Source organism: Guyanagaster necrorhizus, assembly GCF_019112545.1.
Source record: "Guyanagaster necrorhizus MCA 3950 unplaced genomic scaffold BT62scaffold_1, whole genome shotgun sequence".
In the NCBI taxonomy this organism is placed as follows: domain Eukaryota; kingdom Fungi; phylum Basidiomycota; class Agaricomycetes; order Agaricales; family Physalacriaceae; genus Guyanagaster; species Guyanagaster necrorhizus.
This window is the reverse complement of record NW_025064880.1, coordinates 1,730,916-1,757,054: the sequence shown is the minus strand read 5'-3', so window position 1 is coordinate 1,757,054 and position 26,139 is coordinate 1,730,916. Positions and strand designations below refer to the sequence as shown.

The 26,139-nt window shown below is 48.4% G+C and overlaps 7 protein-coding genes across 7 annotated transcripts; 2 read left to right on the top strand and 5 right to left on the bottom strand.

Annotated features, from left to right (window-relative positions):
- Positions 1-999: 999 nt before the first annotated feature.
- On the bottom strand, positions 1,000-3,377 carry BT62DRAFT_925518 (kinase-like protein). The gene is made up of 5 exons (XM_043184830.1): positions 2,989-3,377; positions 2,555-2,943; positions 1,975-2,505; positions 1,805-1,923; positions 1,000-1,755 (listed from the first exon to the last, which is right to left on the bottom strand). The coding sequence occupies exons 1-5, from the start codon at positions 3,174-3,176 to the stop codon at positions 1,186-1,188; spliced, it is 1,797 nt and encodes a 598-aa protein (XP_043046476.1). The 5' UTR covers positions 3,177-3,377; the 3' UTR covers positions 1,000-1,185.
- Positions 3,378-3,625: 248 nt separating this feature from the next.
- On the top strand, positions 3,626-9,484 carry BT62DRAFT_959141 (uncharacterized protein). The gene is made up of 6 exons (XM_043188493.1): positions 3,626-4,043; positions 4,097-5,064; positions 5,119-5,982; positions 6,033-9,033; positions 9,086-9,214; positions 9,267-9,484. Exons 1-6 carry the CDS (start codon positions 3,691-3,693, stop codon positions 9,400-9,402), a joined length of 5,451 nt encoding a protein of 1,816 aa, XP_043046475.1. The 5' UTR covers positions 3,626-3,690; the 3' UTR covers positions 9,403-9,484.
- BT62DRAFT_940204 (glutamyl-tRNA synthetase) lies at positions 9,376-11,576 on the bottom strand. The gene is made up of 11 exons (XM_043187742.1): positions 11,371-11,576; positions 11,160-11,318; positions 10,943-11,113; positions 10,707-10,886; positions 10,508-10,657; positions 10,301-10,459; positions 10,085-10,245; positions 9,980-10,028; positions 9,813-9,927; positions 9,599-9,762; positions 9,376-9,550 (listed from the first exon to the last, which is right to left on the bottom strand). The coding sequence occupies exons 1-11, from the start codon at positions 11,503-11,505 to the stop codon at positions 9,470-9,472; spliced, it is 1,524 nt and encodes a 507-aa protein (XP_043046474.1). The 5' UTR covers positions 11,506-11,576; the 3' UTR covers positions 9,376-9,469.
- Positions 11,577-11,602: 26 nt separating this feature from the next.
- On the bottom strand, positions 11,603-14,698 carry BT62DRAFT_925514 (uncharacterized protein). The gene is made up of 11 exons (XM_043184829.1): positions 14,566-14,698; positions 14,110-14,512; positions 14,029-14,051; positions 13,856-13,981; positions 13,407-13,805; positions 13,276-13,355; positions 12,774-13,225; positions 12,482-12,723; positions 12,228-12,434; positions 12,016-12,175; positions 11,603-11,967 (listed from the first exon to the last, which is right to left on the bottom strand). The coding sequence occupies exons 1-11, from the start codon at positions 14,668-14,670 to the stop codon at positions 11,654-11,656; spliced, it is 2,511 nt and encodes an 836-aa protein (XP_043046473.1). The 5' UTR covers positions 14,671-14,698; the 3' UTR covers positions 11,603-11,653.
- Positions 14,699-15,018: 320 nt separating this feature from the next.
- On the top strand, positions 15,019-16,978 carry BT62DRAFT_977471 (glycoside hydrolase; the record flags this gene model as incomplete). Its single annotated transcript, XM_043189279.1, has 10 exons — positions 15,019-15,197; positions 15,245-15,367; positions 15,422-15,761; positions 15,818-15,857; positions 15,905-16,104; positions 16,280-16,320; positions 16,378-16,426; positions 16,458-16,493; positions 16,568-16,759; positions 16,814-16,978. 10 exons carry the CDS (start codon positions 15,019-15,021, stop codon positions 16,976-16,978), a joined length of 1,365 nt encoding a protein of 454 aa, XP_043046472.1.
- Positions 16,979-17,177: 199 nt separating this feature from the next.
- Positions 17,178-23,071, bottom strand: BT62DRAFT_925512 (uncharacterized protein). The gene is made up of 15 exons (XM_043184828.1): positions 22,870-23,071; positions 22,687-22,816; positions 22,391-22,628; positions 22,323-22,344; positions 22,081-22,275; positions 21,350-22,033; positions 21,243-21,296; positions 20,373-21,190; positions 19,890-20,317; positions 19,753-19,840; positions 18,560-19,697; positions 17,980-18,511; positions 17,809-17,930; positions 17,652-17,753; positions 17,178-17,594 (listed from the first exon to the last, which is right to left on the bottom strand). The coding sequence occupies exons 1-15, from the start codon at positions 23,008-23,010 to the stop codon at positions 17,388-17,390; spliced, it is 4,899 nt and encodes a 1,632-aa protein (XP_043046471.1). The 5' UTR covers positions 23,011-23,071; the 3' UTR covers positions 17,178-17,387.
- A 559-nt stretch (positions 23,072-23,630) lies between these two features.
- BT62DRAFT_977469 (uncharacterized protein) lies at positions 23,631-25,436 on the bottom strand (the record flags this gene model as incomplete). The annotated part of the gene is made up of 8 exons (XM_043189278.1): positions 23,631-23,918; positions 23,991-24,032; positions 24,164-24,358; positions 24,427-24,490; positions 24,545-24,862; positions 24,910-25,057; positions 25,079-25,179; positions 25,228-25,436. 8 exons carry the CDS (start codon positions 25,434-25,436, stop codon positions 23,631-23,633), a joined length of 1,365 nt encoding a protein of 454 aa, XP_043046470.1.
- Positions 25,437-26,139: the final 703 nt, after the last annotated feature.

Below are 26,139 nucleotides of genomic sequence, written 5' to 3'. Positions count from 1 at the left end.
TATTCATGTGCGTCTTTGTGCAGTGTCTGTCAAAACATTTGATGTCAATCTCTGGCCGCTTCTATTGGGAAGCGGGGAGTCCGCGCGTGCCGAATCTTGAAGGCACAACATCTAGGTATTATATTTGGGGTCTTCCCGACAGTACAAACTAATACATCCATCATCCATCCTATGCCTCATGAAGGGGGGCTTCTACCACTTCAATCGCAGTTGTATTGCTTTCGTCCCCATCCCAGGTAGGATAATTGCCCCGGTTCCGCAAATTCCCAATCTGGTGTCTCAGTGCAGACTGGAACGGCGTATTGTCCAACCTACTATCAATTGCCTCCAGAGTCAAACCCTTGGCCTCCGGTTGGAACACAATGCACACTGCTGAATTTAACAAAGAGCATCCTCCGAACAAAAAGTATGGGTCCTAGCTAGAGCAGTTAAGGAACGACGGCGTCGAGAATGCCACCACACAGTTGACTGCCCAGCACTGGCTTAGGCTAGAAACTGCGGCATGGGTTTTGGTTGGTTGTACCTCCTTGCAGGCTATCCGACAGACGATGGCCCAGCTCAAGACAAAGACAAACCCTGCGACGAAAATGTAGATAAAATAGCCAAATCTAGTCCATCAAATACTAAGGCCTTAACTTACCAATAGTATTCTCTTACTATAACTCTTGTACTTCAGGAATATCTTGTAGATAATATAAATTTTTAGAGGTCTGATACACATGTGCTGAGATTGGACTATATCCGAATGCTAGTAGACCTTTAGTCTTTGGGTTACAAACTCCTAAAAAGAGTTGACTTCATATGTTTATACTAAACTACACTTATTCTAGTAATTTCTATTGAATCAATTTCTTACTCAACATGCCGAAATGCCGGATTGCTCGAATTCTCGCAGATTCCAATAATGTGGATGCTTACAGTGTATCATAGGTTCTGGAATAGATTTTGCTAGTATATATTGAGTTCAACTTTAATCAACTTATGGTCAAAATAATACAGGTACTTGGAAGGCCGATACTAGTAAAATATCCTTTCACTTAATTCAAGAATGTTGACCCTCCCACTTTTGGAGGCTAACCTACAGGCAACAGTAGCAACTCTTGTGCCTTCCCATATTAACGGCCCTTTCTTTACTCGATGCATTAAATAACGTCTAGCGTACACCACAAATCGATAAAGATACAATTAGCTCTTTCGCTGGGCGTGCGGTACCGGCGCAGGCGCCAGAACGGGTGTTTGATGATGAGAAGAAAGAGGTGGCGGCTTGGCTTCCTCAACGGTCGTCGCCAATTCGACCTCTTCTACAGGCTTCATCGCGTCGACCTCCCGATTGTCCCTCTTCTCCTTCTTCTCCCGTTCCTCCTCCTCTGCCCGCCGTATCACGTCCCTCTCACCCTGGACAACAACACCCTCCAGCCAATTATGGTATATCAGATCTCCGGCCTTGGCACGTTTCTCCGGATGGAGACGCAGCATAGGTGTGAGGAAGGACGCTAATGCGTCTGCCTCTGGTTTCGGAAATAGGTACTTGTCGTGTAGCACAGCCTCAAGAGGCCAATACCGTAGTTTGTTGATATGGCGTAGCTCCCCTTTCCTATTAAAGAATTCAGAGGAATATTTCCCCGTGAGCGCGACGCTCTTGGGTATTTCGCCCATCAATTCCATTATTTGTGCAATGTGATCGTCGTCTTTACTATACCGTGATCCCGCGGCCGGGTCAAAGAGATAGTCGCCGCCTGTTATCAGCTCAAATATCTGCGACACGATAAGAGGAAAGAAATTAGAAACAAATAAGCATACTCACCACACATGCGACACTCCATATGTCAGCACTGACCCCCCACTTTGCGCCTAAAATGACCTCAGGACACCGGTATTGACGCGTCTGTATGTCATCTGTAAAGTGGTGTTCCGTCCAAGTGGCTATTGGAAAAGAATTAAACGAGAACACAGAAGGAGAAGCACGATACGAACCATTACCCAGATCGGCAATTTTGACGGTAATCTTCTCGTGGCCATCGTATACAGGGTCCTCTCTAGAGTTATGGAGCGTTGGCAATGACTCTGATGGTCGTAAGGAGGAGGAAGTGACGGATTGAGGGGCCTGTTGAGATAGAAGCGAAGGGGCTGTCTTTGCTGGATGGGGAATAACCTTTTCGCCAAAACCGTTCTCTAGCGAAACGTTACCAACCTCTGCGGCGAGATCGGTCGAGTCGGCGCGCTTCTTGTCTAGCTCTTCACCTTCAATCTTACTCATGCCAAAGGACCATTTATCAAGCATAGGACTACTGCCATAGGATGAGGACGGGCTGGGGAGGGGCTGGGACCCGGTAATATAGATGCTCTCGGATCTAGGCGTCTGGTTTCCACCGCGGCCCTTGGAAGCGGGTACGCCGACAAGCTTGGTGGGGGGGGAAGAGGCACTCGAAGAGGATGCAGCAAGTTCGGCTTGTATAATAGACTCGACGTCGTCGATGCAGATGAGGACGTTTTCCGGTTTAAGGTCTAGACAACATTCAGGGTAAAATGTGGTAGGGAGAAAACGGAAACCAACCTGTGTGGATGACGCCGCAACAACGATGCATGTAATCCAAACCGAGAAGGACTTGCTTGGCGATCTGCTTGACAAGATGCATAGGGACACCCTTGTTCTGATGCCGCTTGATGAGGCCAAGGAGATTTTCGCCCAGGACCTCAAATACCATGCATACATGGGTGCCGTTGGGACCCTTGTGCCGGAAATGGTCAAGAAAGGACATTACATGAGAACGACCGGGATGGGTCTGAGATGGAGATTGGGGTGGATTGAGATTTGAGGTGGTCGGGATTACGGGGGGCGTCGAGGAAGTGATGAGGCGCTGGAGAAGTTTGATTTCATCAAGAGCTGTCTCTGTGTACCGAGGAGCCGACTTGACGACCTTCAAGGCGACATGGCGGTCCATTCTAGGATGTTAAGCAGCTGAGTAAGGAATGAAGGAGAAGACATACTTGATATCTTTTGCAAGCCATACGGTAGAAAAATGGCCCCAGCCAAGCTTGCGTACGACCACATATCTTCCGTCCGAAAAGGTGTCCCCGATTTTGACTGGATGGTAGCCGCCCTTGACATACTCTTCCCAGTCCTCTTCATCTTCGGTCATGATGGAAGCTGCAGACGAATAGGAGCCGTGAGACATTATATCACGACCAGAGATAACACTTTTTTCTTCGAGATAAGCAATTGCAAACTGCCGTTACTGGGCTTAACCGCGTCCCGTTTCCGATCCTAGAGTCCTCGCGAGTCCTTGCTTGTTGGGGCGCCCTAAAAATTGGCACAGAGAAGAGATGAAGGCAAGACGAACAAGTAGGCGCCAGTGTACTACGCTACAAAGTACAAATGCCGCACATGTGATAGGCTTTACGTAAAGGGCAGGCCGGATCATGCCAAAATTCCAATTACAAGCCGGGGCCACCTCAGAGGAATAATAATATTAATATCTATTAGATGGATTTATACGATTTTATACTACATTGCTGTACTGCTACCAATTCTAAATGAATAGCCTAAACACCTAAACAAGTAATATACTTTGAACCCGCGTCGAACCACTGTTTGGAATCACCATGCACAACAAATAGCCTCCTCCTCCTCCTCCTCCTCCTCACCACCACCACCACTACTTCCTCAGCCCTTTGTTTGGCTCGGCTGACATGTCCGCGTTATCTTCCCTTTCCAAATTTCTACCATCCATCAACTCGCGCGACCGCCCCGCCGACCCTTTATCACACCTTCGCTTCGTCCTCGAAACAATGCCTGGCTCCAGGAAATACCTCTTCACAGCAGCGACTCGTGCAGAGATTCTCTCAGAGCTCTACGACGCGTTCTGGGGCTCGTACGCACACCTCTTTCTGCCAAATTCAAATTCAAGTCTGCCACTGCATGCCACCCTCAGTCAAGTACAGTCATCCTTGGGATTCTCCGGCGCTGGGAAAGAGGCACCTGTACTGCCAGGGAGGCCTTGTGGCCACATTCTCAAGAAGGGAGAGAGCTGTTTTCGATGCAAGTACGTAGCCAGTTTCACTCAGTCTCTCACTACATTCATTTGCATTACTCTAGGGACTGCGCTCTCGACGACAGCTGCGTCCTTTGTCCCCGGTGTTTTCATGCGACAAACCACACTGGACACAATGTCAGCTTCTTCATCGCCCAACAATCCGGTGGATGCTGTGACTGCGGCGATGAGGAGGCATGGAGAACACCCATAGGCTGTCCTTACCATCCACTACTCATATCCGATGATGATGAAATGTCCGGCCTTTCCACCCCCAAAGTCAGCTCAAAATCCCTGCAGGATTCTATCCCTACTGTTAAAAACTTTCCTGACCGTGTCTTCGTACCTCCCGATCTTCGTGAGACCATGAGCAGGACAGTAGGCTATGCCCTCGACTTCATTCTTGACACCCTGGATTTCTCTCCCGACGAGCCTTCTGTCCCTGCCAATGAGGCAGATCTCCGTATCCAACCTTCTGCCGATCCCATGTCAAAGGATCAGTTCTGTATCGTCCTCTGGAACGACGAAAAGCACTCTTTTGACGAAGTCATCAAACTTCTCTGCGACAAGACAAATTGCTCCCGCGATGAGGCCTCTGAAATCACCCAGAGAATCGACGAAAATGGCCGGGAGATAATCGAAATGAGCTCCAACACACAGCGACTTCTCGACACAGCTCAGTCTCTGACCATAATTGATTTGGGAGTGACAGTCCGGAGAGCCTATGATACATTCCGCGAACAGGTCGTCTCCGTCATCATAGAATGGCTATTAGACCTCACACACAGTCGCCTTGGAAGCGATACTGTCATATTGCGTGAAATCATATCCGAGGAATTACTCTCGCGTCGAAGGACAACTTGCGCATCAAACCCTCATGCTCTACATTCCCTCCCTGACGTTTCTGCCGTCCCTACCAGGCTTGATATACTGTTCCTCTATCACGCTAGGCTCTGGAAGAAGCCTCGCCTGAGCTTGAAGGAGATCTACACTTCCGTCCTTATCCTCAGCCACATTCACAAGCTTGCAATTGGTAATTGTCATCATGTTTATCTTCCGTTCACGAGGCGCTAACAGACTATTCCAGCTGGACACTTTGCAAGTGTGTACCATCGCGTCATCGATGCATACCTCCTTGTTGATCATGAAGCGGAGACGTCGATCAAATACTTTGCTCTTCAGCTTTTCACGACACCTTCCGTTGCCGCCCATATCGTCCGTAACTACAAGCTTGTCTCCCGACTTCTGGCCATCATCACAGCTTTCTTCACAAACCAGATAACTGAGAAACATATCATCTATCCCCCTATGCTCATAACAAGCATAGACGTCGATACTTTTCCCTTCAAATCCAAGCGCTTCATGCCCGTCTTCAGTGACCTTCGCTATCTTTGCCATAATGAACCTGTGCAAAGAATGATCGCTCATAACCGCGAATTTATCGTGCAATTTGCCAAAACATGCCAGCTCTTCATGTGCATCAATCCAAACAAACGAGCCGCAACCAATCATGTTGAGTATGAGACAGACGCATGGATTAGCGTTTTCAATGTGACTTTGTCGCTGTCCCGTGTTATCAAGGTCTATGGCGAAGCGTTCGCCAAGGCTACTACCGCCGAACTTGCTTCGGCAATCTCAACGATAGTTCATCATATTTTGATGGTGTGTACGCTTGCGGAGGACAGACTCGATAGAACAAAGTATTCTCCCATCGCATTCCACGAGGTATTCTTTGGGAACGCTGTTTACAATGTCATACAGTTCGATGTGCTGGAAGGATGGACGAGTTTTCATCATTCTCTCCATTGGTTACTTGCTGAGCTCTTCAAGCATGTGGATCTGTTGACAGAAGATCATTTACGTGATGTTGGGATGACAGGGGTTCGTGATATCCTCTTGCGGCATGCGAGCGAGCAAGCCATCTTGACCGTGATCGACTTCCCTCTGAGAGGTAAGTTTAAGACTGGGTGTTCAAGCTTCAAGTCTTAATTATTTTTCCAGTTCTTGCTATGATTGCACAGATTCGTACCGGTCTTTGGGTTCGAAATGGCTTTGCCATTCGAGGACAACTTCTTCATTACCGTGATTTCATGCTGAGGGAGCTTTGCTATGATCAGGATATCTTCATTCTTCAGGTCGCGCTTGCCGTTCTAGACCCTAACACCGTCATCGTCACAATCTTGGACCGGTTCAGGCTCGTGGGCTACTTCTCCGGAGCCTCTCTGCACTCCGTGTATGAAGGCGCTCAGTTATCCAGCATGGTCGAAGAGGTATTGTATATCTTCATAACTATCCTCAGCGAGAGCGCAAGTGCTGGCCGATTGCCCGTTCCAAGCCAAATACGCCGTGAAATCATCCATGCTTTAGCCCTTGGACCATGTTCGTATACCGACCTGGTGAAGAGGGTCGCGGAACGCCTGGTCGAGGATATCAATTTCGAAAAGGTATTGACGGAGGTCGCAGTCTTCCGTTCCCCCGAGTCCACGACGGACTGCGGCGTCTATGAGTTGAAGGATGACATGTACGATGAAGTTAATCCGTTTTTCTATCATTACACGCGCAACAAACGGGAAGAGGTGGAGTCCATTCTTCTCAACCGCTTACGGAAAACAGGACAATCTGAACCTGTCCTCGTTCCCAAACCAATGCAAGTGGCAACAGGACCATTTTCTATCATCTCATCGACATTCGAGTCCGAGGCGTTGTTACAAGTGATCTTCTACTCAATTCATAATGTCCTTGCTGCAACAGATGAATCTGGATCCGCCCCGCCCTCTGCAGAAGCTATCCTTGACCAGATCCTACACCTCATCATGTTGGCACTGGTGGAGCGCGCAGTCATCTTCAGCAATCTTTCAGTCGTAAAGACATTTGAAAGCAAGACTTTGATCGATGTTCTTTGCGCTCTCGAATACCACGACAAATTCAAGGTGTATGAGGCTCGAGTTGGGTGGATCTTGAACCGCATAACTCTCCATGTTCCACAAGAAGTCCACAGTCGCAGACACATTCCCGACATAACACTTCCTGCCACATCTGATGTAGAAAACGCTAGGAAACGCGCTGCGAAAGCAAGGCAAGAAGCTATCATGAAGCAAATGAAAGCCCAGCAAGCTAGTTTCGCGACTAACTTTGATGACATTGACGACGATGAAGATGAAATCATGGAAGATGCTGAGGAACAACAAGTTTCCTACGGGACTTGTATCGTTTGCCAAGAGGATCTTAGCGTGCACTCTTCTCGCCTATTCGGGATGCTGGGAATGCTGCAGCCAAGTCGATTCATTCGACGCCAACCCGATGGCTTTAACAACACATTTCTCAAAGAAGCCTTACAGACGCCTATTTCACTGGACCGATCCATTCCCCAGTTCAACAACACTTTCCCGCCTCGCGACGCCGAGATCAATGATGCTAAAGCAGGTTTATCATCCAAATTTGAAGGGTTCCCAGCTCAGTACACTCGCTTTGGCATGAACGCATCAGTGTGTAGCCACATGATGCATTTAGATTGCTTCCACATCTACAGCGTGTCAATTAGGCAGCGACACAGGGCCCAAGCTACCCGCAGCCATCCCGAGAGCATTCCTCGAAAAGAATTCATATGTCCGTTATGCAAAAGCTTAGGAAATGTTATTATTCCTGTATCAGCCCCTCTGACAATCCCCTTAAACACCACACCTTTCCCCGACTGGATACGTGCAGCCGGAATTAACATTCTGAAGTCACGCCCTGACCCGGTCACAAATTCTCTCCAATTCCGAACAGGAACAGGTGAATTTGTATTTTGGAGTGCTCAGGATCCAGTATACACGACTACTCTACGGAGTATGGAGAAGGCAGAGGGCTCTGATTCGTTCAAAATGGTGGATACAGTGATGATAGTGTCCAAGTCAGTTTCCCAACAGACCAGACACCTCCGGGACCGTCCTGAACCAGAATCGTCCGAGCGAGGAGCCGGCCTGTACCTTCCCGAAGAGCTCGTTGGTTATACCATTGCAGCCATGGAAATTTCTCAGCGAGGCATGGAGCCACCAACTGGGTTCATGGTGGACAACTTGTCGGAGGCTCAGATGCGGATGATCAGAGGGCTTCTGACGTGTCTGACCAGGCTTTCAGCACTTCACTACAAAGGTCGACCTGATGAAGGACGAGACTCTGTACGGCAAGCTATTATCAAACGGTTACTACCCGAATGGAGCCGTAGTTCGCTCACATCATTCTCATATCCATTACTCCTCCGAGATCCCTTCACTCTTCTCATCGAGACCGCCGCAGTTGCTCCAGATATGCTACCGCACCTTCTGGTATTGACGTACTACGCTTGTTTAGCCCGGACAGTCATCGGTTTAGTATTCGTACTAAACAAAATGCGAAGCTATAACTCGACGCCACCTATCCAACGAATGCACAATGATATATTTGGCGACATTCGTATGTTCTTCATGTCTGTCGTGCGGCATTCCCCTGTGTTCGAACACACAGCGACCCTAGCCTTCGAGACTTTCGGAGAGGCCCGTATAGAGAAACTGATGTATTCATTCACGCTTCCCTTCCTCCGAAAAGCCACCATCTTGTGTCGTTCAGTTCTTCCTTCCGCATTCCCCACTCCCGACGGTATTGATGCCAGCCAAAGCGAGTACAACAGACTTCTCGCCATGCTTGGAATTCCTGCACTTTCTGATCTTCCAAATCAGGACACGCTGCAGAACGCATTATCAGGCTGGTGCGCACATTATGGTCACTCGCATGCCGCATCACCCTTGAACTTTGGAGTTCTCTTGGATACTCCGACTATATATCGTCTTGCACGACTTCCACTTGTGCTTGATAACTTATTTGCCGACCGAGAAAAAACGTTGACCTGTACAAAATGCAAGACGGTGCCTATCGATGCCGCGATATGTTTGCTCTGTGGTGTCACTTGTTGCATGCAGAGTCACTGTTGCATGGACAATGAGTCTGGTGAAGGTCATGGGGAATGCAACATGCATACTCGAGAGTAAGTCTGTCTGCACCTACATGATGTTCTTGACAATTGAGTATCCCCCTAGATGCGGTGGGGCGATTGGAATATATTTCCTTGTCAAACGATGCTCTCTATTGTATCTGTATGCGAATAACGGAACGTTCTCACAGTCCCCTTATCTGGATGTTCATGGTGAAATTGACATATCGATGCGGTAGGCCACCTATCTTTGCCAGCTTGTGGACCTACTGACTATCCCTTTTCAGACGTGGACGTAGGCAGTATCTGCATCATGCACGATGGGAAGAAGTACGGAAGACGTGGCTCAACCAAGGCATTCCGACTGTTATTGCGCGAAAGCTGGAAAGTACCTTGGACTCAGGAGGTTGGGAGACGCTTTGATATCTAATTTGTAACTAATATTTCTCACATTTGAGAAAATGCTGTACTACTTTGTACATGATTGATTTTACACTCTGCTTGGACTTAAGCGCGCTCTTGTTCTTTCAGGACCCAAAACGGTGAGAATATCAGCAAGAGGCGGACCATCCTATGGACTCGTGAGAGGATTCATTGTTTAAGGGCAGAATAACTTTACCTTCATCCCAGTCAGATAAGCGCGGAGGACTTTTAGGAAAATCTTGCGGGGTAAGCCAGCCGCCTGCAGCTGTTCCTGGAATATACTGAAGACAACGTCCGATCTCCAATCGTTGACCTGAGTATCAACAACATCCCTTAGCATCTGGAGCATCCTAGACCGATCTATGTCGAGTCGTGAACGAGGACAGACACCTTCTAGATGCATGACTTACCCTGAACATCCGGCATTACAGCAAACATACTCTGCGCCTCGTCGGAAGTCAAATCAGGTTCTACAAACAGGAACGGCGCATGGCGAGGAATGTCTTGAATATTCGTCAATCTACCCTGTGAATGCCAGAGGTCAGAAAAGGGAAGAGAAATGGAACCCATGACTTGCTTCCAGTGCTCGTATGGTTTTTATGATGTTATCGATTGTAGTATACTGACTAGAGTTGATATCAGCTTCATACACATCTGCAGCAGTTATGTATCTAGAGCTTACCTGTGTGGGAATGCTTCCTTCACATGGATATGTGCGCGCTCGGCAAGAGTATCCATGCCTTCTTCAGTTGCCCAGGTCAAGGCAAGGTGGTGTTTGTTAATGTACTCCAATTTTGAGACATCCAGTCCCGAGCTGCGCTGAGTGAGAACGGAGATATCAAACTGGAAACCAAAAATCTTGTTGGCGGAATATTTGGGTTAAAAAAAAAGAACGCACTGATTCGACGAGCTCCGGTAAAGACATTACGGCAGTACTATCAGGCGCGTCTTTGACGTGTGTTCGTGATGTGGAATCGGGTGAAGTCTCTTCGTGAGTCACGCCCCACCCCGCGAGAGCAAGCCAGTTGAGCACGGCAGCAGGTTCCCATCCGCGCCTCTATGGAGTACTTGTTAAATTATGGGTATTTGAAGAGATCATTCGTACCATGTAATCGACGACTTGAACATCCCCCTTTCGTTTGGACATTTTGGTGCCGTCAGAGTTGAGGAGAATGGGAATATGAGCAAATTTAGGTGGTGAGAGGCCAAGGTGAGCATAGAGATCGAGGTGTAAAGGGAAAGAGGTAATCCATTCCTACACCAAAAGTTCAGAAACTGCACGACGTCAAAAACAATGTCTTGACCTCCCCACGAAGAACATGCGTGATCTTCATCTCGTGGTCGTCTACGACAGAAGCCAGATGATATGTAGGAAAAGAGTCAGACTTGAGGAGAACGGAATCGGTGGATAAAGACGCATGAGCATCTTTGAGATGACCAAATACCAAGTCGACTGCTGGTGGCCTGGAAGGGGGATGACTGTCCTGTACGAAGAGGTGTCTGCACGACATGCTGACTGGAATCTACAAGAACGACCAACATTGAGCCTGATAACAAATTTTTCGCCTGCACGAGCTTTTCGCGCCGATTCTTCGTCAGTGATGTGGACGCAGGATTTGTCGTATGTTGAATTCGAGCCAGCACGAGCCAGTCTTTCCCTTATGGAAGCCAATTTATCCGCAGAGCAAAAACAGCGATAGGCATGGCCAGACTTGAATAGGATTAGGGAAATATATACATACCAGTAGAATTCCTACCTCAAGCAGTTTTTTGGCGTAAGAGCGGTACAGTTCAAGCCGCTCCGTCTGAAAATAAGGGCCATAGCGGGAATCCCTGTCGGGACCATAGTCATATTCCAGTCCAGCCCAGTCCAGCGCCTTTTGTATCCCTTCCACTGACCCTGGAACAAGTCGAGACTGTCGCGATATAAGGCATTGAACTCCTCGACAGTGAAAAAACTGAGCTCACAGCATCCGTGTCCTCGATCCTCAAAATCCATTTACCGCCGTGCTTCCTCGCAAAAAGGTGATTGTAGAGGGCCATACGTAGGCCTCCGAGGTGCAAGGGACCTGTTGGAGATGGAGCAAAACGAAGCAGGACCATGACGGAAGCCTTGGTAGCGAATATTGACCGTGACGGCTAGTAGTAGAACGTGTCTAACGATGAGCTTGTTTTCTCACGTGCTGATCACATGCTCGTCGCTGTTTATTTTAACTTTTATTTACTCAGAAACGAAACAAAAACGTCAAATCTACTCTATATCCTCGCTAAGCATCTTCGCCAGTGCATCGTTCCCTTCGTTCTGTGGAGCCTCATAAACTGCAAATGCCGCTTTCTTACCTTCCTTCTCCTGAGTCCAACCTTGTCCTCTATCAGCGAATACCTTCGGCGAGCGATCCAGCAGGGCGTCGAGGTCAAGATCGCTGATAACATTGGCCTTGCCCTCCACCGTCTCAGGGACGACATCAATTTTCTCGCCCTCAAGCCTGAGAAGCGACGCGGCCATCTCGGCCATCGTTTCAGGCCTGCCTCGACGGGCAGCAGTAGTAGGCGCCTGAAACTTGCCTATCGACAAAAATGAGAACGTAAATACCAAAAACTGAAAGAGCCTACCCTTCGCAATGACCAAAGCTTCAAGCTTCTTCTTCTCAGTAGCCCTTTCCATGATCTTCGTTTCGATAGTGTGTGCCGTAACAATCCGGAATATCAGAACAGGCTTCGTCTGTCCTATCCGATGCGCTCTGTCTTGAGCCTGGGCATCCATCTGTGGGTTCTAAAGAACAGCGACCTTAGTGTCTACAATACGCTAAGTGGACACAGCGTACCCAGTCTTGATCATAGAAGATAACCGTATCCGCAGCAGTAAGATTAATACCCAATCCTCCCGCACGCGTGCTAAGGAGGAACAGGTGAGGCGTACCAGGCACGTTCCCACCATTCTGGAACAAGTTCATCTGCTCACGACGGTCCATTGGGGCTGTTGACCCGTCGATGCGACAGATATTCCAACCCTTCATTTCACGCGCCCAATCCTACATAGCTATATCAGAAGGGCACAACTAAAACCCGTATAACTTACATCTATAATGTCTAGCATCGTCGTGAACTGGCTGAATAGCAGAACTTTGTGTTTTCTTCTAAAGAGCTCATCGAGCAGCCGATCGAGAACCATCATCTTGCCGCTTGTGTCTACGACTCTATTATCTAGTGCAGGCTGATGCGTCTGGGCATCCAAAGGCCATTCGAAAAGGAAGGGGTGGGAGCAAACTTTGCGCAATTGCATAACGGTATTTTGCAGTCTCATATTATTGACGTGTTTTGCTGGCGATGTATCAATATCAACAGCAATGAGTGAGGGACAAAAGACCCACCGGCAACCCGCAGCTGATGCTCTTTGCTCAAAGCTTCTATATTATGAGACTGTTCCTGGACTTTAACACCTCTCTCGTCAACTTCTCCATGTTCAAGCATAGCCAAGTAATTATCGTCATCCCCGTCGACTGAATAACTTTTCCTGCCGCCTTTCTTTTTCCGTAGTTGTCTCGGTTCATCAGGGTCCACCGCCGGGACAGATTTTTTCTTCGCAACCTCGCGCCCGATCAGATACGCGCGAAGGCTACCGTCCAGAACTTTGTTATATGTTTCGCGTTGAGTGGCACTCAACGGCGCATACAGGACATATTCCTTCTTCGGCGGCAAATTTGTCTCTACATCGGCCTTGAGTCGGCGAAGCAGGAATGGCTTCAAAATGGCATGAAGGGCATCAATGATTTCCGACGAGCGTTCAGAGCCAAGCGTTGTTTGCATCGTCGGCAAATTGAACCTGAGTACGAATCAGCACATCAAGATGCTGGTGATAGAAAGTCTTCCTACCATTCCTCAAAATCGTCGACGTTCGTGAATATTTCGGGAAGGACAAAGTTTAAGAGTGCCCAAAGCTCTGAGAGGTTATTCTTCAATACCCTTATGAGTTCATGGAATCACCATAACCGAAGACGACGTACATGTAAAGGTGTCCCCGTCAGTATCATCCGACTGGCGTTGTTGTATTTCTTGATCTCACGCATGAGCTTGCTGTTGAGATTCTTCAGCCGGTGACCCTCGTCTACAACGATGTAGCCCCAATTGTAGTCCGCAAGGTGAACGCGGTCCTTCATGATCATCTCGTAAGTGGTGATGACAACAGGGAAGGGCGGAGGTAAAGAGGCTTCTTCCTCTTCATCGGCGACGGACTTGACTTTACGACCTCGACTTTTCTTAGCCTTGATTTTCAGTTTGATTTTGTCGGCGGACGTTGTCTTTGAAACGAAATTAGCTTGTTTAGAGCGAGGAATGGTAGCCAGGACAGTGTTCCTCAAGTCAGCTCGTTCTTCAGGCGTTCCATGGTACATGCATACAGGAATCTACAACAATGACTTAGCAGTGTCTTTTTTTCAAGGAGAGGCCCACATACCTCGGGTGCGAACTTGGCATACTCCTCCACCCAATTGTGCAATACACTGAGTGGACAGACGACAAGAAATGCCTGAGACACTTCGCTCTCCCTCAGGTAAGCACTGAATGCAATCGTTTGGAGGGTCTGATAAGAAGTTTAGCAGGATTCCTATAAGAATAAGGGAAATAGACCTTTCCGAGGCCCATCTCATCGGCTAGAAGAGGGTTCGTTAGCCTATGCTAGTAACAAGATCAAGCACACCCGCCACACACCAAGAATACCAGAAATCCCGTTCTGGTGCAACGACACCATCCAGTGAAGACCTTCTAGCTGGTAAGTCTTCAGTTTCGCACCGGTGATGAGTGATGGCTGAGGGAAGAGGACTGTCTCGTCGTCCACCTCAGATGCCTCAGCACTACCATTGTCCATTTTCATCTTTTTCGCACGTACACCGTCGTCGTTCCCATCGACACGTAACCTCTTCCTTCCTTTCTTCGCAGTAGCATTCCTCCGTTCTGTCTTCTCATCAGCGATCTTCTTCTGCGCCGCCTTGGTCTCAAGTAGCCGTTCGTGCAGAATTTTTGAATACATGGCAGATTTTTGCAAAACGCGATTGAGCTCCGAATATTTCTTGGCTGTTTCTGCGTCCTCCAGGGGTATTGGCTTCACTGATGTCTAATTCGAAGATGAGTATCTACGAATGCGGCTCGGCAACTGAATGCACTCACGTCGCCATCCTCTGCCTCATTGGGAGGTGGAGTCGAAGGCGCCGTACTTGGAGCTGCTTCAGACATAAATGGAGGCGAGGAAGACGGGGTGGGGCTCAACGACATTGCGGAAAGTAGTAGTAAGAAAGAAGAGCCAGGCGCGTAGACCCCTGCACGACTCGACCTGCCCTAAACTGATTACATGAAATATAGGATCACGTGCCTTGGACGCGGAACCAGTGGCGCGCTTCTAGCAATGACGTGACGGAGAATGAAGGGCGGCAACTGCACTCTCTCTTCGACCTCCATGGTGCGATACCTCACGCTTTGACTCTTTTCTCCTGCATTTATGTCTGCCTCTGTGCCTCTGTGGACCAATGGCAGGCGAGATCCATCTGCCAGGTAGGTCTCGTCAAATTCTCTTCCAGAGCGTGCTAACGGACGGCGACCAAGGTCTTGACATATCGGTTCGCCATGAGAAACAGCGCTGGGGCTCCTTACAATTCCACGTCTCGTAAATTGTGCGGCAGCTCCTGGATGAGCATCACGGAGCATCTCGATTACATTCCAAATATGGGCTTCGATGCTATTTGGATATCGCCCATCGTAGCGAACATTGATTACCAAACATCCTATGGAGAGACATGCCATGGGTACGTGATTAGCCTTGGAGAAGTCTCCGGTCTGACTTATCCCCAAGATATTGGACCGAGAATATTTCAAGCTTGAATCATCACTTTGGCACGCCAGACGACTTGAGGAGCCTCTCTTCTGTCATACATGCTCGCGGCATATATCTCATGGTGGGCGTGGTCGTCAACCGGTAACCCACTTTTTTTCTCTTCCAAATGTATCTTTCCTCTAATAGGCTCCGTAGCTTTGCAGGTATTCCTTCTCATATGGGTACAAACATTTCGAGTATCAATGATTTCAACCTCTCTCCCTTTCCTTCGTCTTCCGATTTCCATCCGCTCTGTTGGATCGAAGACTATAGCAATCAGACTCAAGCGGAGCAATGTTGGTTGGGAGACAAGATCCTTGCGTTGATCGACCTCGACACTGAAGATCCTAAGGTTGTTACCACAATGAACGATTGGATTTCCTCATTAGTCCAGGACTACCACATCAATGGTATCCGCATTGATACCGTCAAGCACATTCGAAAAGACTTTTGGCCAGGCTTCACCAAGGCGGTTGGAGTATTTTCAATTGGAGAGGTTAGCTACTCCCTCTTCTTACCTTTATAGACACCTTTATCTTCTTTTACCATTAGGTCTATGATAAAAACGTCAGCCTCGTAAAAGATTACACAAGTAAACCTTTAAATGCCGGTCCTCGTCTTGGAAGCTAACGAAAGCAGAGATCATAGATAGTGTTCTCGACTACCCCACATTCTTCGCCCTCATTGCCGAATTTTCGTCTATACAAGGCAACCTTTCTGCTCTCTTAGATGTTGCAACTGCGTCCCAAGAGTCCTACAAGTACGGCACTTTCATGACAGGCTCTTTTCTTGAAAACCACGACGTACCGAGATTCCAGCCAAAAACTAGGGACCTTGCGGTTAGCTTCTAACTGGTACTAAAACACTAGAAGACTCGCACATTCTTTCGCAGCTAGTTAAAAACGTAAATGACTTGGTCATTTGTTACAGACGGAATTCCGATCCTATACTATGCGAGCTTCACATCACCCTGGAAATACACCTTTCTCATCAGGTCATTTTGTAGGACAAGAGCAAGGTTATCAGGGCGCCGAAGACCCTGACAATCGCGAAGCGTGTGTATTTTTTCTATATCTTTTCAACATACGGTTATAGCAGTCATCTCTTACCAGTCTTTGGCTGTCAGGATACGCAACAGCGAATAAGACCCTCGTGTCCCATGTCAAAACATTGAATGCTGCTCGCAAATCAGCAATATCTTTTCAATAGCGGCTTTCTGACCACACCTGTGCGTTCCATGCATGCTCTTTCCTTTAGACGAGTCATTAGCTAAAACTTTCAAGATGACATTCATTCCTCAAGAAAGCAACACAGCTATCCAAGCCTCCTCTACTGACCCTGTTAACCAACGTTGGACAATCGGCCATAGTAACATGGAATACCACCGGAGTACTTAATGCAAATCAAGCAATTGTTGACGTATTGACGTGCAGCCAATATGTCGTGCCTTCCGATGGGACCATGACAATGTCCAGCAGCGATGGGTCGCCGAAGGTGAGTACATTAACTTCTTCATCTTCGCTGACTGCATAACGTTTTTACGGGCAGGTCTTGATGCCGTCGACAGTTACCGGCCAGATTTGTATACATGGAGAGAATGTCATCACGAAGAAACCGCACCGATATGGAAATAAGGCACCACTGACAACCAAGGCCAAGTGGGAAACATTTGGTATCACACTTTTTCTCATGCTCTTCGGTTGGGTCTTGTAATACAGAGTAGAAAGCTTATTCTCGTCTGACACTTGGTCTCATCCCGCGGGTTTGTATCTGAGAAGCTTCCATGACGTTAGAGCCATCAACGCTATAGAAGACAATACTTACTCGCCCCTCGCTCTTCCACCGAGCGAAATCGTGGTACGTGCACGTTCATATTTTTCCGTCTCCTGTGACTTTGTATATTTCGGATTTGTAGCATTCCACTGTTGTATTGTAATATTCACAAATAGTCGCATTGGTCGGGCGCGTTTACTTCACGTCCAACACTAGCATGCAATAAAAAAATCTACAATAGTTCCAAAAACATGACAACCTTAATTAATACAGCAGTGCGAGAAAGGTCGGAGTCCAACAAAGCGAAGGTACACGAATTACGGGTAGATAACCATCCATGACAACCGTACTATGAAACTAATGCCGCTAGACGCCGCAGATGGGAAACGTTCAAGTATGCTGGGACATAAGTTTCCAAACCAGACACTTCGCGAGGAAGCGGGAGCTCGTATGGTCCTACTTCTTCTGTCTCTGGTGACAGAAGAAGGTGGTCATTTCGGTCATTAGCTTGGACTCGCGATGCTACCACCCGTAGTATTTCGGGCGAGATCGGGCTCTATATGAGAATTATTGGGTGATGAGCGAGTCACCGACAAGCAGAGAAGCGACTAACCTCATAATCAGCAACGTAATAGTTCGTGCACATCCGTTGAATTTGCATGGGACTCAGCATCCAACATACGTCATAGATAATTTCTATGTCGGCCGCGGTGGCCTAGAAATGGTCAATAAGATGAGCGCACTATTGTAAAGGCTGGTAATGACCGTACCTTTTTCAACTGCAGCAGTTTGGTGGCCTGCATCAAATGCTCCAGCTGCAACGTCCCTTCTGGCATGTCATGAGATTTGCACCACTCTTCTATCCGGGTGATGTTGTACTGTATTTGCATCGCTGCAGAAGGGTCAGTTTGTACAAGGACGGCAGGATATGACGAACAGACCTCTCTTCCACGAAGAGAAATTCCTTCTCATAAGGAGATCATTGAAACTCGTCACGCCGATCAGCTTCAGAAGCTCGGTAACAACCTGCTGCACCACAGATTCCTCCATGTAGTAACTCTTCAGACTCTTCCACACCTTATTCAACAAATTAAGAATGTCGTCCATACTGAATGCCGGCTGCGTATTGCTACTGAGCAATCGATTAAAAAGACGGCCTCCACCATCACTCGTGGTGAAACCTGGTAGCGACTGACTCTCGATGAGGGCAGGGATGACCATTTTAGAAAGCTTCTTTTTCGTTTCCAACATCCATGTGTGATAGATGTTATACTCCAAGGAATCCAGGTCATGCTTGACGACCGACACCAGCCGTTCATAGTCATTCCAGTCGAAATCTCGAACAGAATTCTCCTCTCCAGGTCCGATACCTTGCAGCATGTCACTCTCTGCCACGCATATGAACGATAGCATCTCGTGAACGTTCGACAACCAGAAGATACCAGGCACAATCGCATCTTCGCCAGCAAACGACTGCAAAACACTGTCAGCGGACAGTATATTCTGAAACAACCATCTTACCATAACATGTGTTTGTATAGTCTGCATAACATTTGCTAGGAATCTCTCGCTCTCTTGTATCAGACCATATTTCCACATCTCGTTGGTGATAAGGCTGATAAGGTTGGCTGGGAATAAAATTTCCTTAACAGCAGAAGGGTTCGTCAGACTTGGGGCTGGGATCTTCAAACCGCGAACCAGGCCATCGAACACGTCTTCTTCCAAGCGTTTGTTATCCTGCATCAGCTTGATCTTTTCTTCCGCAGGGTCCTCGTAGTCCCGTATGTCAGGCAAACCGTTCGAACGGAAGCGCGTATAGTGATCCTCTCCGTTGAAAGCCACCGACACTGCACGAGGGTTCAGTGCATGATCTTTCCGTACATCAAACATCAACTCGTCAGTAGAGGAACGGTGGTCAGATGGAGATAGAGCATAAACGCCGGCAGAACTGTGTCTTCGCTGATGACGCTGTGCACCATTAAGAGCTCCGTTGGCGTCTGCGGCTCGGAGGGTTGGGGCGAATGTCGGGGAAAGAGGAGGGGGCTCAGCGCGCGATCCCCGTGTCAGAGCGTTCAGAGCATTGGATCTGTTGAGCTGTTCCCGTAAATTTCCGACTTCGTTCTTCAGGGTCATGATGACAGAGTTGTCTTCTTGGTTACGAACAGGAGCATTCTCAACTGCCCGCTGTTGCTGCTCCAACCGACTGGCCTGGTGGCTGACTTCAGCGCTCAGCTTTTGAATCAACTCGTCCTTCTCAGCGGCCTTTGCAAGAGCTTCTTCTAACCGCTGCTCTACATCGGCCTTGGCCAGAAGGATGTCGTCTCGCTGAGAGAGCTGCGCCTCGGTATTTTGTAGCGACAACTGCAGGGTCTTGGTGCGCACATCGGCCTCTTCGTGGCGATTGATCCACTGCTGCAATTGTTGCTCCAATTCTTCCAGCTTTCGTTGCAAGTCCCTCTTCTCCTCGGTGCGTTTCTGGAGATTTTGCGTTAGTTCAACTACTTTGTTTTCAAGCTTGTACGATATCTCCTTGAACTTGGAGACTGAACGCGCTTCGGCTTTCAAAGTCTTCAGTTCCTTACGCGCAAGACGCCGCCGCATGCAAGATTGCAGATAGATAACATGCTTGACGTCGGATCGGAATGACCGCCGAGTAAACCTGGATAGCTTCTATGAGAACACAGATGAGAAAGGAGAATATTTAGATAGCATACACGCCACGGATGAGACTTTGAAGTAGGACGGCAGCATTTCCGCTTCTTGCTTCTCTGTATCGTTGACGGGCTTGGACGCCCCGGACACCTTCAAATAAGTTAGACGCCGGGCTTGAGAAACCACGTGAAAAACTTACGGCTCTGGAACAGCGTGATTTCCCGTTTGATATCCAGAAAATGGGTCCTCTGGATAAACCTCCGAATCGCTGTTTGCAGGCGCTTAGCAGCAACTTCACGGCGAATGTGTTCCACAAGCCTCCTCGCTCTAATACCTCGCCACCACGTTTGTATCCTGATTGTCGCATGGCGGAGTTGTTGGTATTTCTTGACAGCCATACGCCTCCTCATGTTCTTTTGAACAACTGTGACCATAGCGTTCAGCCTATCCGTCCGCATAGACTCCAAGGCCGCGAGCATTCCAGCACGGAAGAAGATCTTTGTCAAACCGTTCTGATGCTTATCGGGATCTTCAAGTGTCTTTCCAAGAATGGCCGTACACAGCTGTCGAAGATCCAGGGACTGGATGAGAGGCTGCCATACTGATGATGAGACGAGCATGTAGTACCTGAACAACACATACGGATTAGTGCTGGTAACCCCACAGAAAAGCAGCAGCGTACCGCTCCGCAAACTCCTCATAAGTCCATCGAGTTGGATATCCAGCACAACTGATGCGAATTGTTTCCAATACACCGCAGGCTCGGAGCTGACCTAACACCTGTTGTGGTTGGAACTCCCATGGTTTCTTCTGTTCATTGGGTTTTATGCATCGAATATAATGCACATTTGTAACGCTAAGCGTGTCCATGAGAGTGATCAAAGAGGCTTTGAAGATAGAACCTTGGGTTGGTTTCTTGACGGCGCCTACGCCTCGTTTTAAACCACCCATGTTTGACATGGAAGCGGAGGGTGCAGGACCCATCCAAGATTGTCGACCGGGGTCTGGAATAACTGACGAACGACGAGATCCGCCACTTGCTGAATCCGAAAATGCAGGCGATGCAGGATGTGGACCATCAGAAGGTTTTGTTGAAAGCAAAGCTGCATCAAGGACCTCCTTCAAGAAAGGATTCCTGGTAGCTGCGAGGAGAGTCATGTGCTCATCTGGCACAGTATCCCTGTTCTTTTCTAAGAAACCTTCCACTTCGTATGTGACGTCGAGGGCATAATGAGCAATGGTGAAGGCGGTGTTCCCGAACCTTGGTTTCTTGAAAACCTTCTTGTATTCCTGTTTGCCCAGTTGGTTATGGAGCTTCTGCAGGAAAGAGGTGTCACTACCGGAGGGTAGACGAGACTCTTCATCAAGCAGTGCCAGCACGCCCAATTTGCCCTCGATAACGTCGATACAAGGCTGATTGTCGGAGAAATCGATGAAGGTCCAGTTTATTTCCTCCTTCAAGTACTCTTCTTGTTCGAGTTTGAAGACGTGCGAATTGAACTGCTACTAGTTTAGTACTCTAAGGTCGGCAAAGTGACAGAAAAGACCTGACCTCCTGCTGCAACTTCTCATTGGCATAATTAATACTGAATTGTTCGAAGGAATTCTAAAAGAAAAAATAGCAACGCGTCACGAACAATACAATGAATGATGCGGTACCTTTTGGAAATGCTCGAAACCGTAGATATCCAGCACACCAATGAACATTTCGGCTCTTTCGGCCGCGTCCCCGTTTTCGCCTGCCAAACTTTCGTTGACGATGGCCACCAACCACTCGAACATGCAAGCGTAGACGAATTTTGCGACACTGTCCCTAACAACAGTTGCCTGAGCTGCATTTAACGACGACACAATCTTCTCGTTACGCGTAGTAATCTGCTTCTTGATTGTCCATTTCTTGAATTCAGCGATACTGACACCCAGAAATCGCGTGGCAAGAAGCAATGATGAATCGTTTTCTTCGATCATGGCATCCGTTCGTAGCTGAGTGATCTTGACATTGCCTAGGTGAAGTAGGGCAGAGAGGAGTCTGAACACGGCCCATTGCTTTTCGACGCTGATTCCAACAGTGGACAAAGCCTGTTGGGTAGACCTGAACTCTTCAGCATCGTCCACCCCTGTGATGGGAGATGACAAGGGACCGCCTTGTTTGAGATAATGGAACTTTGAAACGTCTGTATCCAAACCGAGATCCTTCCGTTCCTTCAGAGGCGCGCCTGCACATAGCTGATAAAAGATATGATAATTGCGCTCTGTGAGGGGTTGGAAAACGATTCGGGAGCGTTCAAGAAGATAGGTTCGAATGCGTGCGCCAACGATTTCTTGTTGGCCGTCAAATAGAATCTGTAGGCGCATGAGAGACGACAGCGCGGGCAAAGAATGAGACCGACCTGGATATATTTGCCAAAGCGTGAAGAATTATCGTTTCGTGTCGTCTTGGCGTTTCCGAATGCTTCGAGAATGGGGTTTGTCGCCAAAATCTGTCGTTCTATTTCACTGGAGTCGTCGAGGGTGAATTTTGTCCTCGTTTTCGCGGTAGAGTCGGGGGGATTAACTGAAGCCAGGTAGCGCATGATAAATTTTGCCTGGAATATATTAAGCAGGGTGGAGCACTGAATGAGAAGAAACATACAGATTCTGTTTTTCCAGCACCACTGGAGAGGGTCAGCAAAACGCGGAAAAAAGTAGAGCGTGACATACCTCTCTCCTGAAACAATGATAGTCTGGCCCATGCCCTCCTTCCTCATGGCAGTATACGCGTCTTCTGCAATGGCAAACAAATGTGGTTCCAAGTCGCCTCGCCGTCTTCCGCTATATGCTTGGATGATCTCTGGACCATAAAGAGTGACACGCTGAAATGGGTTGACGGCAATAAGCACAATGCCGCTGTACGTGTAGATGCTGTGTTGAGCATATCGATTTCGTATTGTATGAAGTACTGTCTCGAAAGGTCACTTGAGAGGGAGAGAGAGAAGACGAGTAAGAAAAGTGTATACCGGAAGGTTCGTTGAGATGAGAGAGAGTAGCCAAATCGTCCGCCGTTTCCAGCAGCGGAGGATTCCTTAAGGGAGGTAAGCTGTTGGCGCCATCCTTGATGTCCTTGAGAGTTGTATTCACAGTAATTTCCTGGATGAAAAGAGAGTAGGTGGACGTAGTCGAGGGAGATGAATGGGAAGTACCTTGCCGCGTTCGTCAACGAAGACGATCCTGACATTGTCGTCGGTAGCCTTTGTGAGGGAAAGAACTTCAGCAGAGATCCAAGCATGGTCCTTGTCTTCGAACCAGACCCTGGTTCCCTTGCTGTATATGTTCTCCGCCATTGGAGAAAAGGGGACGGAAGCAAGAATTGGAATTGTTTGGAGGATCAGCTGTATGCGTGTGTGTGGCTGTTGCCTGATACAACAGCGAGCTGGATATTATCGCCTTGTTACACTCGCCAGAACGGTGCATGCTGCGATGATGTACTGTATTCTCTCCAATATAGTAGCAATATAGTATCTGGTAGTCTGCTCTATGGATACGACGACGAACGTCCGCCCTACGTCGACATCAACCTTGAAAACGTCGTTGTTAAGGACGTTATTTATTTAATGTCGAGCCAACAGCAGTGCGCAGGCACTCGACGATACAGATCAGCAGCAGCAGCAACCCAAAAACAGCATAGCTGATAGACCCAAGTATATAAGGCCAGATAGCACAGGCGAGGCTGGAGCACCGACCATGACGCGCCAAGGCCGATTGTCCCGGCCCCGTGCTCGCTGGAATTTCAAAACTTCCAGGGTTCAGACGGTTCAGATGCCCAGCAGTTCCTTCCAATAAGAGATGTACGATTAGGACTGTCCCTGAATGATAGTGTAGCTATAAGTATATACATTGAGGTAGAATAAATACCATCGTCATCTACACAACAATATTTTTAAAGACCTCTGCCCCCTCCACGTTAGCATTTAATAAAATTTCCCACAATCATACTGGGAATTCCCCACTTGTCTCTCCGAATCGTGAACGAAAAACAACAATTCACAAGGCCCTCTTCACTCCGCCCGATCTCTTCTTCCTTCTTCATCCCGTTTCCGATACCATTTCCGATCCCGTTCGACGACCCATTCGTGGCCGCAGAATTGGAATTGGGATTAGGAGCGGTACTGTTAAGATTGGGCTTGTAACGAAGTACGCAAGACGTCAGAACAGCCTTTTGAGACGAGTCGAAGGCGACGTGACCATATTTCTAGAGAGAACTGTGAGAACGGAAGCATTAAAAACGACAGATCGTGTGCCCCTTCACCTCCCAATAATTTACCGCACTCTCCTCTGCCATTAATTCGTATATGCATAATCGGCCCTACAAACAAATTAAACCCCATCAGTCTCGTTTAAATTGGACGGATAATAATGGGGTGGCAAGTACATCAGTCAGGGGGGAGGTCATGGGACAGAAAGATGAAGGAAAGGCAGGAAGGAGACTAGACTCACATCCCGCATCATGTACCCATCTACTCCCACGAGCTCGCTGAATTCGCGATTACCCTTGTATATCTCCCCAGTTCGGCGCCATAAACAGGCGGGGACCCCCATGGCGGAAAATACTCGGTCATAGTCGAGGAGTAAACGTTCGAAAGCTTCCTCAATAAACACGAGGTCAATGTCACGAAGAGACTGAGCTACGGCCTGTGGGGAAAGTAGGTTTTTGAAATGACTAAATTAACGCTGACGGCATAGAGAAGGGCGAGACCCACGCGGAACTTGGGCCGCAACACTGAAAGAGGTTGTAATATTTGTTGCTTGCTTTCTTGTGAGACGCTGAACGCTGAAGACTCAGTACCAGCTGCAAAATATATGTATTGTTGAACGCACTTTCTGTCCATCCATCTTGAGAGTCTCGCATAGCCCTTCACATAGTTGTACGGCTTCAGTAGTCCCGCCTCGTATTTACTCCTGATGACTCTATTCAGTCGTTCATCGCGTGAGCCCGACTCTTGGTCCGCTGCGGTGAGCAAGAAACGCTCGGTCTTTGTTGCTGCCGGCAAGACATCTGTCGTTGTCGACGAGGTTCCACCTGGTGCATTCGTCATGGGCGGTTGTGACTGTGATTGAGGAAATGGTGATTGGAGAATGGGCGCGGCAGGCGGAGGCGTAAAAAAGGAGCTCTCGTCGAGGGTTTCAAGAAAGTCCCTAGATATGGTGATGAGACAGAAAATGGTAAAAAGAGAGCAGCATACGTTAGGACAGAAAACTCGTTACCCAATGTCTCCGGGCGGTAAATGAATGGCGTTGACTGGCCGACGGACATAGGCCAGGCAGGATTTGGAGGTGCTGGTGCTGGTGCTTGGTACACTGTTGCTGCACACGGTGAGCGCGCGAGACAGCCTAGAGCGAAGAGATACGCACTCGTCGCCAGGCTGTTCGTCGTGGGTGGCGTCGTCACCGCTTTGTCGCCAGCTTTCGACCGTCGTTCATCGTGACAAAGGTGGCCAATCTCGCGCTTTATACTGTAAGGACTCTAGTCATATAAGCCAGGAAACCAAGCAGCCGCTCACCATCGCTGACACGGGCGTCCCTCGTCGCACGTCATATGGCTTCGTCTGCAGTAGAGACAGGCATGGTTCACTTTTCGTCTCTTGGCAACTTTTTTCTTCTTGCCGCCAGGGGTATCTGGGTCGTCGTCTGGAGGGTCTGGGGTGTCTGGCAACGTCGTGGAGAGGTCGGGCGACGTCTGGGGCTGGGAGGCGTAGGTAAAAGTTGACATGGCGTTCGATCAGGTTCGGTGGAGAGAGGGGGCATGGGATGATGCTGGCGTCCTACTTGATCGGACCCCAGAGACCGAAAAAAGGATCTTATCTCCGATATTGACTTCTATTTGGCTCCCCTATCTGAATTGCACAAGGGCGATTAAGTAAGGGGGCCAAATAGAGGTCAATAACAGAGATAAGACCCTTTTTCGGTCTATCAAGGAGGCCAGCATCTTCTCGACCCCGGCATCCAACGGCGTGTCTGCGATTTGACAAATGTATTTTCCGTATTTCAGCGTCATTGCTGGCCCGCTCCTCGTTTTCCAATTTTACCGCAGAACATCTGACCGTATCGCCGCCTCATGGTCTGCATCGTATTACCACCAGCCATATGGCTGTCGCAACCGCCGGGCTATCGGGGGAACTCGGCACCATAATTGCCAATCATTTCCTACGAAGCAGTCAGCTCTCTGTTTCAAGGTGACGGTCCAATGGAAACTGCACCGAAATTTGTCATATAGGTATTCCAGTACCTCTCGGTTGTTTACCATTCAGTTTGTAACGCAAAAGCGTCATTACGATACGGTCATACATTTCAAGAAAAGACAGACCGGAACTTGAAGGTCCCTGCTCTAAGATTCCCCCCCTGCTCCAGCCGCATCGATAATCGTGCCTTTTGCATCACAAACGTCGTGCTAGTCACGCCAGCTTTTACAAGCC

Bases quoted from the DNA above. Each gene is read 5' to 3' on its own strand.
- BT62DRAFT_925518 (XM_043184830.1), bottom strand. From the start codon at position 3,176: ATGTCTCACGGCTCCTATTCGTCTGCAGCTTCCATCATGACCGAAGAT. The intron at 1,924-1,974 runs GTTCGTATCGTG...CTTTTCCAATAG, and splicing joins AATTGCCGATCTGGGTAATG to CCACTTGGACGGAACACCAC. The intron at 1,756-1,804 runs GTGAGTATGCTT...ATCGTGTCGCAG, and splicing joins TATGGAGTGTCGCATGTGTG to ATATTTGAGCTGATAACAGG.
- BT62DRAFT_959141 (XM_043188493.1), top strand. From the start codon at position 3,691: ATGTCCGCGTTATCTTCCCTTTCCAAATTTCTACCATCCATCAACTCG. The intron at 5,065-5,118 runs GTAATTGTCATC...AGACTATTCCAG, and splicing joins CATTCACAAGCTTGCAATTG to CTGGACACTTTGCAAGTGTG. The intron at 5,983-6,032 runs GTAAGTTTAAGA...TTATTTTTCCAG, and splicing joins GATCGACTTCCCTCTGAGAG to TTCTTGCTATGATTGCACAG.
- BT62DRAFT_940204 (XM_043187742.1), bottom strand. From the start codon at position 11,505: ATGGTCCTGCTTCGTTTTGCTCCATCTCCAACAGGTCCCTTGCACCTC. The intron at 10,460-10,507 runs GTACGAATGATC...AGTACTCCATAG, and splicing joins TTCAAGTCGTCGATTACATG to AGGCGCGGATGGGAACCTGC. The intron at 9,551-9,598 runs GTAAAGTTATTC...ACGAGTCCATAG, and splicing joins CTTATCTGACTGGGATGAAG to GATGGTCCGCCTCTTGCTGA.
- BT62DRAFT_925514 (XM_043184829.1), bottom strand. From the start codon at position 14,670: ATGTCGTTGAGCCCCACCCCGTCTTCCTCGCCTCCATTTATGTCTGAA. The intron at 13,356-13,406 runs GTACGTCGTCTT...AGGGTATTGAAG, and splicing joins TGACGGGGACACCTTTACAT to AATAACCTCTCAGAGCTTTG. The intron at 13,226-13,275 runs GTAGGAAGACTT...ATTCGTACTCAG, and splicing joins GTCGACGATTTTGAGGAATG to GTTCAATTTGCCGACGATGC.
- BT62DRAFT_925512 (XM_043184828.1), bottom strand. From the start codon at position 23,010: ATGGCGGAGAACATATACAGCAAGGGAACCAGGGTCTGGTTCGAAGAC. The intron at 22,276-22,322 runs GTATGTTTCTTC...AATATATTCCAG, and splicing joins GTGCTGGAAAAACAGAATCT to GCAAAATTTATCATGCGCTA. The intron at 17,931-17,979 runs GTCTGTTCGTCA...ACCCTTCTGCAG, and splicing joins TTTCTCTTCGTGGAAGAGAG to CGATGCAAATACAGTACAAC.